The sequence below is a fragment of the Tachysurus fulvidraco genome, chromosome 3, assembly GCF_022655615.1.
Source record: "Tachysurus fulvidraco isolate hzauxx_2018 chromosome 3, HZAU_PFXX_2.0, whole genome shotgun sequence".
NCBI lineage: Eukaryota > Metazoa > Chordata > Actinopteri > Siluriformes > Bagridae > Tachysurus > Tachysurus fulvidraco.
Window position 1 is genome coordinate 24,644,105 of NC_062520.1, and position 18,408 is coordinate 24,662,512.

The following is an 18,408-nucleotide window of genomic DNA, read 5'->3' on the forward strand; positions in this document are numbered from 1 at the left end:
ACACGGAAAACAGAGACACAGTCAAGGTGAATACTAACAGCATAAGAGGAATAAACCTTACACCTAACTAAAACTTCCTATCATCTGTTATTATGTTGACTTAGGACACTGTAGCTTAGTTTGGACCTTCAGAACTGCCCCACTGAATGCAAACTTTAAATGCACAACAGTCAAAGACACAGAATACACATCCCATCCACCGAAGACACAAAACTCAAAAGCCATCTGTGGGCCATGAATTTTATTTTGTATGGGTGTCTGCTCAGGTGTGGAGTTTCACATTCTCTGCATGTTGGCTGGGTTTCCTCTGGGTGCTCTGGTTTCCTCCGACCTGCCAATAACATGCCTGTGTGTGGACTGGTGACTCAAAATTGCCCCAGGTATAGCTGCAGGGGTCCTGTGATGGACTGCCTTGTTCCCATTTAGACTGTTTAACCACCTCACACCTAGTGTTCACGTAACTGGCTCTGGATGCACTGTAGTGAGTAAGTGAGTGAATGAATATACGAATGAGTGAGTAAGTAAATAAGTGAGGGAGTAAATGAGTGAGTGAGTGAGGGAAGGAGAGAGGGACGGAGCAAGTGAGTGAATGAGTGAATAAGGGATGGAGGTTAATCATGATGTTATTGGTGTATCCTAGTGACATACCGCATATAAATCACACACTTCTCCATTGTCATCCAGTTGTTCCTCATTTAGACAGGTGTACTAGTATTTCTTTGCCTTTTAGTGATTCACACACAGACTCGGGTCAATGGTCAAGTGACTCGCATGTTTCTGTAAAATTTGTAGTGTTATAGTTACAGAAATTCCATTTTGTTAAATTTTAAAGTCAAACATGAAATCAATCAATCAACCAATCTCTCTCTCTCTCTCTCTCTCTCTCTCTCTCTCTCTCTCTCTCTCTCTCTCTCTCTATCTATCTATCTATCTATCTATCTATCAAGTTTAAGACAGCTGTGAAGAAATGCTGTAGAATGTTTAAAATATATAAGGAATTGTTTATTTTGATTCATTTACAAAATGCAAAGTGAGCAATCAGAAGACTAGTGAAGCTAATGATCGATAATTTCATATGTAGGTTGAGTCATTAAATCTGGGTGAGGACTAAGGACAGGTTGTCAAGGACATTTTCATGAAACAGGTCCTACACCATGCCTAGACTGAGCACAGTAACAATACACAAGATAGTTCTATTACATCAGCAAGGTAGGTCTCTCACAGGCAAAGAATTCAAAGCATACTGGGGTTTCAAGATGTTCTGTTCAAGCTATTTTGAAGAAGCACAAAGAAACGGGCAACGTCGAGGAACCCAGATGCGGTGATCGGACAAAGAAACAATGCAGCAGGTGATTGACACATCCTGCTTACTTCCCTTTAACATCATAAAATGGCATCAGCAAGGAACTGATGGAAACCGGTGGAACACAACTACACCCATCTACTGGCCAGAAGTCCTCTTCATGGAAGAATTATATATATATATATATATATATATATATATATATATATATATATATATATATATATATAGAGAGAGAGAGAGAGAGAGAGAGAGAGAGAGAGAGAGATAGATAGATAGATAGATAGATAGATAGATAGATAGATAGATAGATAGATATACTGTATATAATAACAATGTACACAGGCAAACAACTAGCTAGGTAACATTAGTCTGTTTTTTTAATAGGACTGGTTACCTAGTTTTGGTCATCTACTTTTGTTCAGCTTGAATTTTGTCATTTATTGTTTGTTGAATATACTCGAGATTGGTGTCTTGGTTTAGAGAGCATCGAACTTGTGTAACCCCATTCACATCTCTGGACCCTGGTGTCATGATGCCACAGGCATGAATCATACAGGGCCCGTTAACGGTTAGGATTTTCCCATCATCATGAATACCTGAGGAAGATTCTCATGTGTTACACCATGCATCTATAGTAACTAGTATTTTCTTGACTAAGCCACTTGAGGGAAATGTTCTGCCTTGTTCTAATGCTAAGTATTTTCATTCATTCATTCATTTTCTACCGCTTATCCGAACTACCTCGGGTCACGGGGAGCCATCGATCTCAGGTGTCATTGGGCATCAAGGCAGGATACACCCTGGACGGAGTGCCAACCCATCGCAGGGCACACACACACACTCATTCACTCACACACTCACACACTACGGACAATTTTCCAGAGATGCCAATCAACCTACCATGCATGTCTTTGGACCGGGGAAGTAAACCGGAGTACCCGGAGGAAACCCCCGAGGCACGGGAAGAAAATGCAAACTCCACACACACAAGGCGGAGGCGGGAATCGAACCCCCAACCCTGGAGGTGTGAGGCAAACGTGCTAACCACTAAGCCACCATGTTCCCCATTTAATTATATTTATTTATTTATTAAGTGCTGCAATAAGTATTGTAATTTTAACATTCATAGTTTAGATGTTTCAATGAAAATATAAGTAAAGTCTAATTACAGAACGTTTAATGTAACGAACCCCAACCCTGAAGGTGCGAGGCAAATCCTGCCCCCGATATAAATGAAATATTGCATGAAAATGAACCAGCACCGTAGCTTTGTAATGTTAAACATGCTCATGTTCGACAGACTTCATGTTACGACTAGAACGCTTTAACCGGTTTGCACTTTTTCGACCTTCTAGCACACAGTTATAGAAGGGAATTTGTTAATAATCGTTACACTATCCGGTGTCACTCAGATGAGGTTCCCTTATGCGTCTGGTTCCTCTCAAGGGTTCTTCTTCGATGAGATTTGATTCGCCGCCGTCACGTCTGACATGCTTATGAGGAATACGTTTCCATTTTTAAATGATATATTCTGTAAAGATGCTTAGTGACAATGTTCACTGCTAATAGCGTTCCACAAATACAAATGAATGTATTAAGAATTGTAAAAGTGGTGTTGTTGTTGTTTTTTTTAAATTATGAATAAAATGTAATGTATTAAACACTATGACACATAACTGGTCAACCCAACATATGACCTGTTACTTATTAACCCGGCAGTGTTTTAGAGAAATAAACTAAAACCAGGTTGCATTTCATTTCCAGTCAGACTGACTGACTTTCAGCTTGTGGGTTGAACAAGATGGTCACCGCACAGTTCATAATGTAGCACAAATACTACATTCTTACTGGATAGTGTTCCTAGTTCTGCAGTTTATCTACGTGACAAACTCCTGCGTCGGATTATGAACCTGTGTGCTTTAATGCTTAACTAATTCAGCTCTGCTAATCGGAATTTGAATAACATGCTAACAATGACTCTGCATTGCCCCCTGGCTGTGTATTGACCGAAGGCCAATTTGTTTTCTCTGTCATCACACCACTATCATGATTGAATCATGAGTGTTGTAAGATGTAGAAGGGAAAACCGTGTAGGCCGACGGCACACGAGGACAGAAGTCTGAAATCCCTTTTTTAACCCAGAGTAAGATTCGGGTTGGTTTAGGTTGATGTCTCTGTGGCTGGTTCCTCTCTGACCTCCGTCTAAACTGTTGTTTACTGCTGGGCTGAGGTTTAGGTGGCAGAAAAAACAAAACAATCTCAGACACTGGTAACGTGACGCCTTCGGTTCATTACCCCGGCTCATTCGACTACTTTATATGGAGTGGATGGCGTGTCTGAACGGTGTTGTAAGGGTTTTTAGAACATCATGGGAATGGCAGGCTGCTTCATGTCTCACTCCACACTAACGCAGTGCATATGGCCAGCGCTGGTATGACCAATGGCTTCTCAAAGAATCTGACACGCCAGAATTTAATTAGCACAGTTTATAGCTTTCTCCAGTGAGCGAAACACGAGAGCGGTTCTGGGAACACGGTAATCATGAGCAGGCAACATGATTTTACATTAACTCCAGGTAATTTTCTATTTGGCTGCTTTGTGTACATACGTTTTATGTGTTTTGGTGGTTACTGGTGATTCGAATTAGACGCAAAAACAACTTACGGAAATGTCCGCAATAAGAAACGCCACCACGTGCTGTACTTAAAGAAAAAATGATAACGATACAGCATGTTGGCAGGGAAATGAATTTTCCAATTAAATTTGAATTATATTATGGTCCATGTGGAAAAGCTTGCTTAACACTTAACCCAGTAGGGCAAAGAAACCAAAACGATTCATGATTCATAGGAAATCTTCCGACGTGTAATCAAACAATTTTTGTAAAATCGGTCGATTACACGTTCCCTGTTATGCCCAGTACATACTGATCGTTAGACCAATCCTTAGACAGAAGAAAAACATGGGAAGCACATTTATCTAACTAGTGGCTGGTCATCCCACCCTACAGTCTACGCTGTGCATCACACTGCTTTTTCTCAACAATCTTCTGGTGATAGAACATCACCGCTCCAAGTATCATGAATGTAACGGTCATCTCTGATCACTTTACCAGTAGGTTCTAAAGTAGGTCAGTTTCGCTGCTATTTTGGTACATGTTATTCAGGTGTTTCCCTGATCGTAAAGGCAGGTGAAATAGAATGCTAAGTTATATGTATCCCAGATAGCCAGCAGTGTATCATGTCATTTGGAAATAGTGCTGAGCCAAACAAGAACCACTCTGTGGGCTTTCTTACACCGTAAGGTCAAATATTTGTGGTGACAGCAGACACTCACGCCCCCGTGTTTACTTCTGGATTGTAATAACCTCCACCCTACTGGGAAGGTTTTCCACTAGTATAGAGTGAGCCTGTGGGGTTTGTGTTCATTCATGAAATCAAATCGAGGATTGATTTTGTGCTAGGATGATCGGGGTGAAGTCCGTGTTCCAGTTCATCCCCATGGGCTTCAGTGGGGTTACTTTTCTGGACGTTGCTTTGTGCACAGGCGTGCTGGAACATGCTAGGACCGGTAAATGGAAAATTTAATACTACAGCATACAATGACATTTTACAATTCTCTGATTTCATCTAGGTGGGCACGGTGGCTTAGTGGTTAGCATTAGCACGTTCACCTCACACCTCCAGGGTTGGGGGTTTGATTCCCGCCTCCGCCTCGTGTGTGTGTGGAGTTTGCATGTTCTTCCCGTGCCTCGGGGGTTTCCTCCGGGTACTCCGGTTTCCTCCCCCGGTCCAAAGACATGCATGGTAGGTTGATTGGCATCTCTGGAAAATTGTCCGTAGTGTGTGATTGTGTGAGTGAATGAGAGTGTGTGTGTGTGCCCTGCGATGGGTTGGCACTCCGTCCAGGGTGTATCCTGCCTCGATGCCCGATGACGCCTGAGATAGACACAGGATCCCCGTGACCCGAGAAGTTCAGATAAGCGGTAGAAAATGAATGAGTGATTTCATCTAAGTTTTGGGAGCAGCCACATATGTGATGCGTGATGACCAGGTGTCCACATCTCCTGGCCATACAGCATGTATGCATGTACACAGGAAGTCAATCAGGGAAGTTCTCGCCACCACTGGTGGATATGCGAGATCCTTTCCTTTACGTGGTTAAATCTAACAGCGCTAGAGCTTAAAAACAAACAAATAAACACAACAGAATGAAAGCAAATGATAAGGACATTCCTTCTTTATTGCAGAGGGCTACTTCAGATCAATTCAATATAAGCAATAAAGTACATTTGTTTACTAGTTCACTTGCACATGGTAGACACACATCCCCTTTACAACTGCATACTCGAGAGCAAATCTGTTTGCATTTCTGATATTTCAAACAAACTAGGCTCATACTCCCTGTCCTTTTGTATAATATATATTAACACTATACTGGAATTGTAACGATACTGATTCGGGAGTCCTGTACGTAAATGTGTGAGGAATATGGTCCTAGGATTTCAGCATGTGGTGCTCGATGACTGTCCATCACAATCATATACTTCATGTCCCGTAATAAAAAGTGTTCTCGTGAATAGAACTCAGTGCAAATCGGACCTCAGCACAACGTGTATTGTGCACGAAGATGTCCGTGTCTATCGCGTCTCGTCGGTGCAAATCGGCACAGCAAATTTCTCGTTTCTAATCTAATCCAACCTTCCTAATCTTGCATAGTATAGCTCGGTGATGAGCACAGGCACAAACAAAGCTCCCTGTAACCCTGCATTACAAACCCTGTGACAGACCCGTTCAGACCGACCCTCGTAGAAATCTGTTTCGTTTAACAAAATATCGTCTCTGTGGTCAATCTTTCTTATGTGCAAAGCTAACAACTGTAAAAATCTTTATTCGATCGGTAATTCGAATGTGCGTCGTACAGTATTAGTCCCGTCTGATGGCACTCGTGCAAACGTAATGCCGAGAAATCCAGTCAAGAATAGAATGTCTTCGCGTAGGAATTCTAATGAAATCAGAAAGGTGAAAATCACCCCTTATTCCTCTCAATTACATTCTATATTATTGCTCAAACCCTGAGCTGTGTGTCAAAAGCAGACAGAGTTTAAGGAACGGTTTGAGAGTTTCATCGAAAGGCGGCACACGCATGATGCATGCGTGATGTCTTCAAGAACGTGACCTAAGAACGAAGGATCCTTTCGATTTATCGAACTCTGACACACAAAGTCTTCCTGCCGGTTGCCTGAGTAGGCAGTAATTTGATATGTCAGTCACACCCCTGGTCTGTTAAGATCTATTCAGAAAAAACTCTACAGCTCTTTCTGATTTAAAAAGTGCTTTAGATATTCACTCCACTCTCTTTTCACTTCTATGGTTCAGTTCGGTCTCATCGTCTCTTAGTCACCTCTTTATGTCATGGCTGGCTTTTCTATTTACTTCCTTCCCCGTCATGCACCTGGCTTATTTGTCCTCAAGCTGCATGCTGGGTCTTGAAGCACCCAGGCTCCCATTTGTCTTTTGCCTTAATGAAATTAGTGACCTTCTGCTGATCTTTGGCAAGAGAGCTCGACAAAGTGACTCACAGGTTCTTGATCGATGGATGATTGTGCTCGATACGCGGTCTGTGCGATTGGCCGACTGTTATTACATTCACAGTCTAAACTCTCGAACGGAAAAAAATTATTGTCTAGTAAATTATTGTCACGATACAAAGCTTGAGAGAAGGTCTAGAGGTACACAAACTCGGCTGCTTACGCAGGAGCAGGAACAGGCATATTGAGGATCGTACGATCTGCAAGCGGCATCGAAAGCACTGGCACGTGACTGAGAAACAAAATCTAAATATGCAGATAAGAGGGATCTGAGCAACCGACTGACACCGTGATGAAACCGTCCCTTACTCGCACTCGTTCTCTCCCAGCAAGCCAAACATGTTCAGTCTGTAGGCCTTGTCTTTTTTATCGGACCTCACGCTGTCGTCTTCGTCGTCTCCGTCGGCGTCCTCGTCGTCGTCCGCGTCTCGGTCGCCTTCTTCCTCTGGCTCGGAACTTGACTCTTCGTCTTCTTCGTCCCTCTCTCCGTTCTCTTCACTGGCAGGACTTCTTCCCTGCAAAGCGACGATTTCTGCCAAATGTGGGTGGGACTCCCATTTGTCTAAAGATGTAATTACAGTCATTTCATCATTTAATTTAATCTCTCACAAGAAAAACAAAGAAAAAGGGGTGTGCAGCAATGCTACAGCTAGAATGAGAGAGTTAAACTCTAGGGCACCAGAACTGCTGAACTTCCTTAAACAAAAATACAAATTAAATTAAATGAAAGAATAGTTTGAACCTTTGTTCTGTGTGTATCCTGGCGGCCACAAGCACAGACATAAGCGGCCGTCCGTGGCCAAGCGCAACAGGCTGTTAGCGGCTCGATAGACGTCGTTCCGTGCTGCCTTTGCTGTCTTGTAGCCTCTTCTCTCTGCCCACGCTGTTCATGTGAGGAAGAGCGACAGAAGGGAAGTGTTAACGACAAATATGTTCTCATTCTTTCGAGCAATCAACAGAAACCCTGGTGCCAGAATATCTGAAGTCATTAACATCTATCTGTGTCTGTTTATGTAACCGGGCAACTGACGACGTTGACAAGTTTATTTTGTGCTTTGTAAATGAAACAAAATTGGAATTCTCTACATGATAACGACAAATCACGACTGGATCGTTTTAACCAGGGCACCGCTGATTCCGTTACCTTCACACACGTCCCAGGCTGTCCACTTGTGCGTGTCGGGAGTGTGTTCTGTGTCAGCACACTGCTCTGGGTGTGTAAGTTTCAGTGTTGACAGGAAAGGAGTGCGCTCACACAGGTATCCCACCGAGCTGTAGGGTTCCTGCAGCTGGGACACTGGGTAAATCCCAGCCAGAATCTGACATGCACAGAGACCAACAGTCACATCTCTGGAAATAGTGTTTGCATTTTATATACATATACATACGTGTGTGTGTGTGTGTGTGTTTTAACCTGTAGTTGTTTGCTGACTCGAGAAGGGAAGACGAGTCCAGGACAGTCGCACAGTTTAACAGTAGGGGTGAGGTAGTACGTCTGGAAATACTTTGTGTGACCAGGAGTCCGAGACACACTCACGACCTTCTTACCAACCAAACTATTCAACACTGAAGATTTTCCTACGTTAGGAAACCCTGCAGGGACAAACAGATTTTTATTAGGCATTGACAGCTGAATACACTATACGGCCAAAGGGTTGTGGAAACCTAAACATCACATTTGAGCGTTTTTGATTCAAACTGAAGATATTTGGGTTTGACATCAAGCAATGGACATGAGACGATATATAAGAATTTTTGTCTCTTTTAGCTACCAAAGCCATTGCACTCTCATCCCCACCATGGACTCTCTTACCCCTTTTCCACCGAGGCAGTTTGAGTGCTGGTTCGGAGTCCACTTTAAAAATCAGTTCTTTCTTTTTCGACAGCCAAAGCACAGGCTCTGAACCAGGAAAAGTGGTTCTTAAGTAGCACCAAAACGTTGCTGGTCTAGACTTAAGAACCGCTTGTGTCAAGGGCTGTGGGCGGGGCTACCGTTAGCGCATTTGATAATGTACCTAAAGTTTACTAATGTTTAATACACTTTTACTTTACCGCAATATGATACATTATCGGCACACATGATAGTAGGTAGCTACATGCTAAGGCTAACGTTTTTTTTCCTGTGTTAATGATAAAAAAACGTTATGTACTTTCTCGATTACAACCTCCGTTAATACAAATGACATGGAGCTGCACGTACACGTTGGATTCACCGCGTTTGGATAGCAATGTAGGTTCACAAAGCCATGATCATTAACGGTAAAGCAACATCCGCCATCGCTGATGTTGTGTTTGCCGCTGCTGCGCTAACGTTGCTGGGAAACGTGACACGTATACAGTGACGTCAGACTCAGCTCTGTGATGGAAAGGCAAACCGGTTCTTAGAAGGTTTGCGAGTGGAACCAACTTTGAACCAGCACCAGCACCAGCTCTGAACCAGCACCCGGTTCTTTTTGGTGGAAAATGGGCATCTGTACATCTCATCAGTTATCTAATAACCAAACAACAGCATTAGACACCATAATTAACAGTTACTTCCATTATCTGCAATTGTTTGCAAGTGCATGCAAATAACAGCTTAAATGATCTGTCATCACCACAATTACTTGTATTAGACTGTTCTTTGCACATGACTGCTATTTGAACATCTGCATCTACTGTAAACAGTCCGTGGTGGTGATGAGAGGTGTCTTTGATGGAACCTCTCATTCTCTGGAAGCGACGTACTGGCTCATGCATCGGCTCTGACAGGTTCTTCCTCTTAACTCTATGTACAGTTGTGCTCAAAGGTTTGCATAAGCTGAAAGAAATGGACCTGCGTAATGATACTTCTGTTAAACTTTTATAAAGCAGGAAAAGGGTATAAAAAGATCTCTCAACACTTGAAAATGCCAGTCAGTGCTGTTCAAACTCTGATAAAGAGGTGGAAAATAAGAGGTTCGGTTGATACTAAAGCGGCCTTCACACTGCACACGACGAACGACCGCCGATAAACCGGAAGTCATTCCCATTTCCTATGAAGAGTCGCAAAGTCGCTGCTTGAGGTGCCGACCATCTGCGGATCAGTAATTTTCGGATCCGTTAAAAAATTTGAACTTGTGCGACTACACCGCATCCGATATGCCGACCGGATGTGATGTATTCCGATGTTGTCCAATCAGGCTCCTGTGCGCGAGGTGATCAGAATAATTGAAAAGTATTAATATTAACTTTAGTCATTTTTAAACTTTATCAAAAACAATCTTTTTGTTTTAAATACATTGTTATTGATTTTCAAAAAAAGTAATAAACTATTAATATTTATATTGTATTATTTTTAATGTTGTGTCCATTCGCGGTCTTTCTGGATTTATTGTTGCATTGATTGATTGTACTCTTTCAATAATTATTTCCTTCATTCACAAATGATAAATGGAGGGAGAATACAGGCTCTTGCTTTTGCTCTCCTTCACTGGAGAGGCAAAAGAAAACTTTGCAAATCAGTGAGGGGTCAGTTTCGGGTAATTTTCTCTCCCGTGTTGACGTCTACACGATCGTATTGCATGTTCCGTGTGACTGTCACTAGGGGGCGAAATCCAACATTCTTTTCCGTTTGTTGTGTGCAGTGTGAAGGCCGCTTAAGAAACGGTCAGGTACAGTAGACCAAGAAAGATTTACTCCACTAACGCCAGGAGAATTGTTCGGGATGCAAAGAAAAACCCACAAACATCTTGTAGAGAAATACAGGCTGCTCTGGAAAAAAGTGGTGGTGTTGTTTCAAGGAGCACAATAAGGAGTGCTTATAAAGAAAATATAAACATAAATAAATAAACGTTATTGTGCCCAGACAAGCATCACGGTTTCTCACAGTCATTTGAAGCGATGAGACCAAAATTGAACTTTACTGTCAAAACCATAAACGCTGTGTTTGGAGAAGAACCAACAAGGTCTACGGTGAAAAGCAGAAAACGCTGGCAGATCATTTGCATTCTACAGCACAAAAGCTGCACGTGGGACGATCTCAGATGTTCCGATATGAGAACGAACCGAAGAACAAGGCGAGTTTGACTCTCCAAATGGCTACAGCAGAAAGAGGTGAAGCTTCTGGAGGCCATCGCAGTCTCCTGACCTCAATATCATCGAGTCACTTTGGGGAGATCTCAAAACATTTATAGGAACTGGAGGCATTTTGCCAAGAAGAATAGGCAGCTACAGTACACCACCTGAGAGAATAAGGACCTCGTGCAGAATTATTACAAAAGGCTGCGTGCCATCATTGATGCTAATGGAGGCAATACACGATATTAAGAACTAAAGCAATGCAAATTTGATCAGGGATTATGTCCTTATTTTCTTTTATGTTTTGCCCTATAATAAATAAATAATTAAGTAATTAAGTAAGTAAGTAAATAAATAAATAGGTTTTGCCTTCTCACTCATGTTTTCTTTATAAAAAAAAAAAAGGGGGACACACCATGCAAATTCTCCCAAGGTATGCAAACTATTAAGTATGACAATCTTTTAAAACAATCAGGTCACTGTGAAAATACGAATAATTTTTTTTTTGCCCCATCATTTTTGTCTTATTACACTGGACAAGTCCAGAATATTTTGGGACATTTGTACCTATACAGCCCAATGTGAGAACTCCATCTTTGTAAAGTTCTTGTGTGGGACTGTGCAGCTCCATGGCAACATCAGTGTGGTGTTCCATCAGCACAGGCTCCGTCCCATCGTCACACCATTCGCCATCGTTTCCGATGACCAAAGCATCATGTTGTATCTTCTTTTCCCAGCTGCTTAAGTCCACTAAACAAAACAAATAAACAAAAAAAAAAACGAGATCGGATTTATTAACGTCGTAACCGTAATTCTTGGCTGGACTTAACTGCCGTCACGTGTTGGGCGTGTCTGACCTTTTCCCGCCGTGATCTCCTGACACGCCCTCAGAATCTGGTTTGGTCCTCCCGCCTGGCTCCACCCACCCTTCCTCCTCATTCGTTTTTTCTGAAACACTGGAGCGAGATAAAACATACAAAGTCAGAAGAATGACTGGAATGCGTATACAGCGGTTGACAAATGCCTCCGTGACAAAAAGATGTGAAAAAGTGCTCTCACAGCTGCTGTAAGGTTGTCCAGGGTGTGAAGTGAAGCACACGCATTGCAGGTTAGGGAAGCGATTGGTCAGGTAGTGTTTCCATGCCAACACGAGTGGCGCGGGGCAAAGGTCGATCTTATTCAGCACCACGATTACTTGCTTCAGCAGTTCACCTGTGATGTAGTGGTACAGAGCAGGAGGAAACTGCAGCACCTGATACACGTCAGAGAGAAAAGCCAGATGAAGCTGTGTTATCAGGGTCGGATCCCGCAGTAAAGGAACCGCAAACGAATGGGTTTCTCTAACAGACTAACAGGCAAGAAAACAAAAACACTTGTAGTTTAAATGCAAGAGAATGTTAGTTGTGTGTGTCCGTGTATAAACGTGCGCATTGGAGTATTCGATCCTTGGTGAGTCACAGCCGGCAGAATTTCAACAGGAAGTTGCCGCTTAGTTTAGCAGGTGAGAGGAAGCTGTTCAGACCGGCCGTGACCTAGCAACACTTGTACAACGTTTGTATTTTGTTTGTCTCGTTTTTAGAATTACAAATACTCTCGCTACTGTAATCGAGTAGTTTTTCTTAGGAATTGTACTTTATTAAATAGTTTAAAAACAGAATACTTTTTTAGGGCTGTATCGGAACTTTTACTGCGCTATTTTCCCTCAACCTGCCGCCGCTACTTTGTTTATTTTTTCCTGTGATTGGTTAAGGAGAATAATCAGTCACCTGATTCCCGTCCAATCAAATTGCACATAGAAAACTTGCAGCAGACACCCGGTGCCGCAGTTGGCGCTAATTCTGTTTAATCATGGAGGAGGAGGAGGAGGGAGGAAGTGTGGTGGGTGATTCAGCGTGCAACACCTCAAATACAAATACTTCTGAATCCTGGGCCACACCTGAAGGAGTTTTATGCGGTGAAGGTGAAGAAGGGCAATTATGTCATTATGTCATGTCACCTTTGCCTGCTAAACCAGTTGAAATATCAGCATCGAGAGTTCTTCCTCTAATTTTGGTTGTTCTTTCAGTGCTAGCAGGTGAAAATAAAACTGTTGGAGAAAATATATATATATATTTATTTGCAACATCCATAAAAGAGAATGATACTGTAAGCTAGATGTTTAATTTGCAGGCAGGGTATAAGGTGGAATAACATTCATACAGCATAATACTCACTACTCTTGAGTACTAAATGGGCTGCTTTTTACTCGTACTTAGTTGTAGTAGTACTTTTACTCGAGTATGATTTCTCAGTACTCTTTCCACCACTGTTGATCGTTTACTTTTTGGTAAAAAAAAAAAGAAAAGAAAATAATAATAAAAATAAGAACCTCTGGTTCGATGGCATATCTGCTATAGTAATCCTAACATACGGATGTTGTCATTAAGGGCTCAAAACAATATTTTATTATTTAAATGAAAGAAGCAGGGGGACACGGTGGCTTAGTGGTTAGCATGTTTGCCTCACACCTCCAGGGTTGGGGGTTTGATTCCCGCCTCCGCCTTGTGTGTGTGGAGTTTGCATGTTCTCCCCGTGCCTCGGGGGTTTCCTCCGGGTACTCCGGTTTCCTCCCCCGGTCCAAAGACATGCATGGTAGGTTGATTGGTATCTCTGGAAAATTGTCTGTAGTGTGTGATTGCGTGAGTGAATGAGAGTGTGTGTGTGCCCTGCGATGGGTTGGCACTCCGTCCAGGGTGTATCCTGCCTTGATGCCCGATGACGACTGAGATAGGCACAGGCTCCCCGTGACCCGAGTAGTTTGGATAAGCGGTAGAAAATGAATGAATGAACGAATGAAAGAAGCAGATTAGATTAGATTATAAATTGTACTTCGGCATGAGAATTACTGTGATGAAAAGACATTGATTTAATAAAGTGCTCAATGTATTTGAAAATGAATTAAACAGCACCGAGTATGAAAGCTGTTCACGTGTGAGCTGGAGTTAGAAACTATAAGAGCTGATACTGATCTATAAGCAGACCTGTTAGCCCCATCTGCTGACAGAACCCACACACGTGAGAATGAATGAATACTCACTGGGTGTCTGATATCCACAATAAGCAGGATGACGTCAGACATCTCTAACACTCTCCATAACTGTCTCCATGTCTGAGAAAGAAAAGGGACATGCAAGAAAAATGAGAGTAACAGAGATATAGGTTTATATGAACACACATGAAAAGAAGAAGAAGAAGAAGAAAAAAAGGGCAAGAGCAATAAATTCATTACATTTCTTTACACAGAGATGCAGTGGATTTAGAGGCCTGGTGCTTGAGATGGACATGGACTGAAATGGCAATGTCCAGAAACATCTCTGTCTTATGAGAAACACAACTAACCTCCAGATTGTGTTCAAAATGGCTGAGCGAGTGAGGAGGATTCTTGGAATGAAGAGCCTCCAGAAATTCGTCAAATGCCTTCCTTTCCTTCCTCGACAGTTCCTCCCTGCGCATCCCATAATTCCAAGAGGGCCGTTGAGGGAAATCCAGGCCTGAAATCATGGGGAATCAAAGCAAGAAAACAGGAAGTTAGTAAAGCAGACATCGTGTTGTTTGTGAGCTGAGCGGTTTAGCTTATTAACGTGATTATTATCTTTTCTCCTGGAGGGAAGTGTTGTGTTGTTAAGTCAAACTAGTCAATAGCAAATATAAAGCAGGGAAACCTTGGTCTTCAGGGTAGATTTCTTTTATGTCCATCTCCAGGTCTCTCTCTGGAACCATTTGTAGTATTTTCTCTCTGGCCATTTTCTTCCTTTTCTCCACCTCCTCTTTGCTCTCTTTTTCAAAGTGAAGCCGAAACCTGTATAGGAACGTCAGTAAAGCTTTTAGCTCAGACTTGGCCCTGTATTTCCCCTCAAGGACATCTGGACCTGCTAGACTAATTTCACCTAGTGCAGGGGTCGGCAACCTTAAACACTCAAAGAGCCATTTGGACCCGTTTCCCACAGAAAAAATACCACAGGGAGCCACAAAATTCTTTTGATATCTAAAATGAAGAGAACACTGCATATATCGTTTTTTACCTATATGGAAAGTATAGAAAAATCTGTAGTGTGTTGCATTTATGAAATCAATTAACTGCTACAGAGTAAACGCAATTTTATTTCTGCAGGCAAACAAAAATATTTTGAACAGTTTGAACTAACCTGAAGAAAAAAGACGATGGGTTGAAGTTTACTTTCAAATAAAATGTTTAATATATAATTGAGTCCTTCGTATTCATGACCAGGGCTCTCAAGTTTTGAAGACAGGCAAGCGTGACATCTCCAACCCCTCGCTTTTTTTCATTGGATGTTGCGTTAAATCTTTCCCCGATAGTGCTATTTTCTGATTGGCTATTGTGTAGCTTCTTTTTTGATTGGCTGATAAGTGTCAAGCTCGACTAAGAACTGAGATGCGCTTGGTTCCTGCCCGATTCCACAGAGACAGCAGTGCGGACTGATACATTTTGGGCGCTGCGGCTTATTAAATACGTGATAGTCAAAAAGTTTTTCTGCGTGAGAAATACGATGTGCGGCGGGAGAGTGCGAGAAAAGACCGAAATGCGTGACTGTCACTCTCAATGCGTGACACTTCAACGCCCTGCATGACATCAAAAATTTAACTTGCCGGCTGCAGCAAAACAAAAATGCGCCTGCTTCTGTGTGTCGGATTTCGCAAGTCGGCAGTTATGACGCATATTTTGAGCGACCAAAAAAAAAAATATATATATTAAACACGGTTTATTTTAATGTTACAAGAGCATCATGATCTTAGAATTTAGAATTATATATTTTTTTAAAAACTAACTAACAAAAATAAAAAAATTTAAATTAAATATTTATTTTCCATATCTACAGGGAGCCGCAGCAGAGGGATGAAAGAGCCACTTGCGGTTCCGGAGCCGCGGGTTGCTGACCCCTGACCTAGTGGATGCACACAAAAATCCACAGGAAAGGCTCAGCTTTGTCATATAAGAGCTACAGAAAATCTGGGTCGACTTGCACAAACCTAAGGATATAAAGAAACTTCAGGCATGTTGAAATGGATCCATCTACAAGTGTGCTTAACTTTGTGATATCACGGTTAGAGACTCAGCAATTGTTATTCGCTCCGGGACGAACGTAACAAACTATTGATTCTAAGGGGGTGCAAATCATTTTGAAACCAGCATTCTGGCTTCATGCCTGTGTGCCTGTGTGTTTAGGTAACTCGAACCGATTGCGCATATGCAAATATCTCCTACAACTTCTACCCAGGCACTTCTTGAATTACGGATTTGTCTCTCCAAGTGCTCACCTGTTGTGGTCATGTCGGCTGTCTCTGGTGCCAGGCTGGTCGATCCTGCTTATATCAGTCGTCTCGCTGTCGGACGTGTCTGACTGTCCATCCCGTCCGACCGTTCTCTCTACACTGGCGTTCTGGCTACCGTGTCCCGAGCCTGTATCACCTGCAAAAACCAACACACGCGAACATCCGTACATGCTTTTACAAACAACATGATCCTGCATTCTCGTGACAGATAAAAGATTCTCTTGTATCTAGGCGTTAAAGGTGGGGTCTCCATTGTTTGAAAGCCAATGTTGACATTTGAAATCACCAAAACAAACACACCCCTAACCCAAATGGGTCCCACCCCTGTTTTGACAGCTCCGCCCACACATACACCAGACAAGTATAACCCAAGTATAACCCAGACAAGTATTATGGCAGAACCTGTTGGGGCAGCTGACTGAGGGGATATTTTTTATCAATAAATGAACTCAATGAGTAATACTATGGTAATACAAATGTGTTTCTGTAGTACTGTGTGTTGTACCGTGAAAGTTTTATCTCCATTTCACGCGGGAGACGTTCAGTTCTCTCCAGCGCTGGAAAGCTGATCCTATATTAACACGTCCTACTTCTTACCTTATCGTAAGCCTTTCTTCGCTTTCTTTCTTCTTTTTTTTTTTATCTGCCATGTCAATGTTAAAAACACTTTCTGCTAGCTCAGTGGTTAAGGTGTTTGACTACTGATCGGAAGGTCATGGGTTTGAAACCCAGGTCCACCAAGCTGCCACTGCTGGGCCCCTGAGCAAGGCCCTTAACCCTCAGTTGCTAAATGCCGTAAATGTTAATTGCACACTGAACACTCTCTCTGCCGCATATTGACAAGACACGCCCCTTTCTGCTCATTGGCTACACGCTAGTTTTGTTTTTGATTGGCGGCCCGAATCAGTTTTCTGAAGCATTTCTCAAACAACGGAGATCCCACCTTTAACTTGAAATGAATTTTATTCCCAGATGTCGGCGTCTGCAAACGAAATCATCTGTCGATATCTCTAATCGATTTGTCTCTTTATCGAGATCATTTACAGCAGTTGGGTCTTTACGTTCCCTGCCAAGGTTACGCTCAAATCCTGAAAACTTCTCTTTTTATTCAGCCATTCTGTAGCACGAACATGTATGGGATGGGAACAAACAGATATACCTGCAGATATACCATACACAGTGTTTGATAAGGAAAAAAAAAGTTTAGCACGAAAAGGAAGGTAGATCTGGCAGAAATAATAACTAAACAGTATTTTAGACGACTGTTGTCTTATATCAAGATTAAACCCTTAGGATAGGGAAGTGTTTTGTAACCTTTTCCTGAATAATTCCCTCATTGTTTCCTCTCTTCGTCCTTACATAACAGTGTAGTGAGTCTGCGCACTGTTATTCCGCATAAAGCAAACCTTACTGACTGACAGCTACAGAGTTACACTGCTGAAGGTCTCGGCTTCAAAACACACACATTTCCGAGCGCTTTAATCCGCCATAGTTAAAAAAAAAACCCACTCTTTCGTTTTTCCAACAGCACCACACCTGTTTTGTGAAGCTCTATGTCCATAACAATACATGAGTCGAATCTTTTAAAGTGCCGAAACCTTGCGTTTTGTACCCCTTAAAAGAACCGATTCGATTTATATCCGTTATTATAGAACCGTTAAACGCTCGCGCGGTTAGCTCGAGTTAGCTCTGTTGGCTAATCCAGCGTCGGCTAACCTGGACAAAAATAAACCCCCACACTCACCTCTCTTTTTCTCGCGTTTGACCTGAAGTTGTCTCTTTTTCTGTTTATTACTAAACGGCTTTTTCCGATGCATTTTGGAACGGATCCTGGTAAAACAGCGCGAGCACTAGATGCCGTGTTGTGGGGTTTTTTTGTAGCACGTTAGCCGGATTAGCTCACTCGGTGTTTACACTGAAGTTTCTCGCGCACGTTACTTTTTTCTACGACGCCAAACGAGATGGCTCGTACCACTCGAATTAGTTCGGGGTTATTTATTTATTTATTTATTTTAAATCTTTACGTATCATCAATGACACCGTAGTGCAAATAATACGTACACAGAAGTCGAGTTTTTCTGATTCTAACTCTAATAACAGAATTACACCCCCCGGACACACAAACAAACAAACAAACAAACCG

At 42.2% G+C, this 18,408-nt stretch overlaps 1 protein-coding gene across 2 annotated transcripts; it reads right to left on the reverse strand.

Moving 5' to 3' along the window:
* Positions 1 to 5,517: 5,517 nt before the first annotated feature.
* gnl1 (guanine nucleotide binding protein-like 1) lies at positions 5,518 to 18,344 on the reverse strand. 2 transcript variants are annotated; one of them, XM_027146156.2, is made up of 12 exons: positions 18,010 to 18,344; positions 16,251 to 16,401; positions 14,636 to 14,772; positions 14,313 to 14,464; positions 14,011 to 14,082; positions 11,994 to 12,186; positions 11,792 to 11,890; positions 11,502 to 11,684; positions 8,311 to 8,489; positions 8,041 to 8,215; positions 7,639 to 7,779; positions 5,518 to 7,458 (listed from the first exon to the last, which is right to left on the reverse strand). In XM_027146156.2, the coding sequence occupies exons 1-12, from the start codon at positions 18,080 to 18,082 to the stop codon at positions 7,202 to 7,204; spliced, it is 1,812 nt and encodes a 603-aa protein (XP_027001957.1). In that variant the 5' UTR covers positions 18,083 to 18,344; the 3' UTR covers positions 5,518 to 7,201. The 2 variants fall into 2 exon arrangements, with proteins under 2 accessions (XP_027001957.1, XP_027001967.1); XM_027146166.2 differs by lacking the exon at positions 18,010 to 18,344 and adding an exon at positions 17,802 to 17,841.
* Between the last annotated feature and the right edge of the window lie 64 nt (positions 18,345 to 18,408).

What these genes read in the sequence shown, in the direction of transcription:
- gnl1 (XM_027146156.2), bottom strand. Translation starts at nt 18,082, where the DNA reads ATGCATCGGAAAAAGCCGTTTAGTAATAAACAGAAAAAGAGACAACTT. An exon ending in GGAGATCACGGCGGGAAAAG is followed by an intron (nt 11,685 to 11,791) that starts GTCAGACACGCC and finishes TGTTTTGTTTAG; the next exon opens with TGGACTTAAGCAGCTGGGAA. An exon ending in AGCCTGGGACGTGTGTGAAG is followed by an intron (nt 7,780 to 8,040) that starts GTAACGGAATCA and finishes TCACATGAACAG; the next exon opens with CGTGGGCAGAGAGAAGAGGC.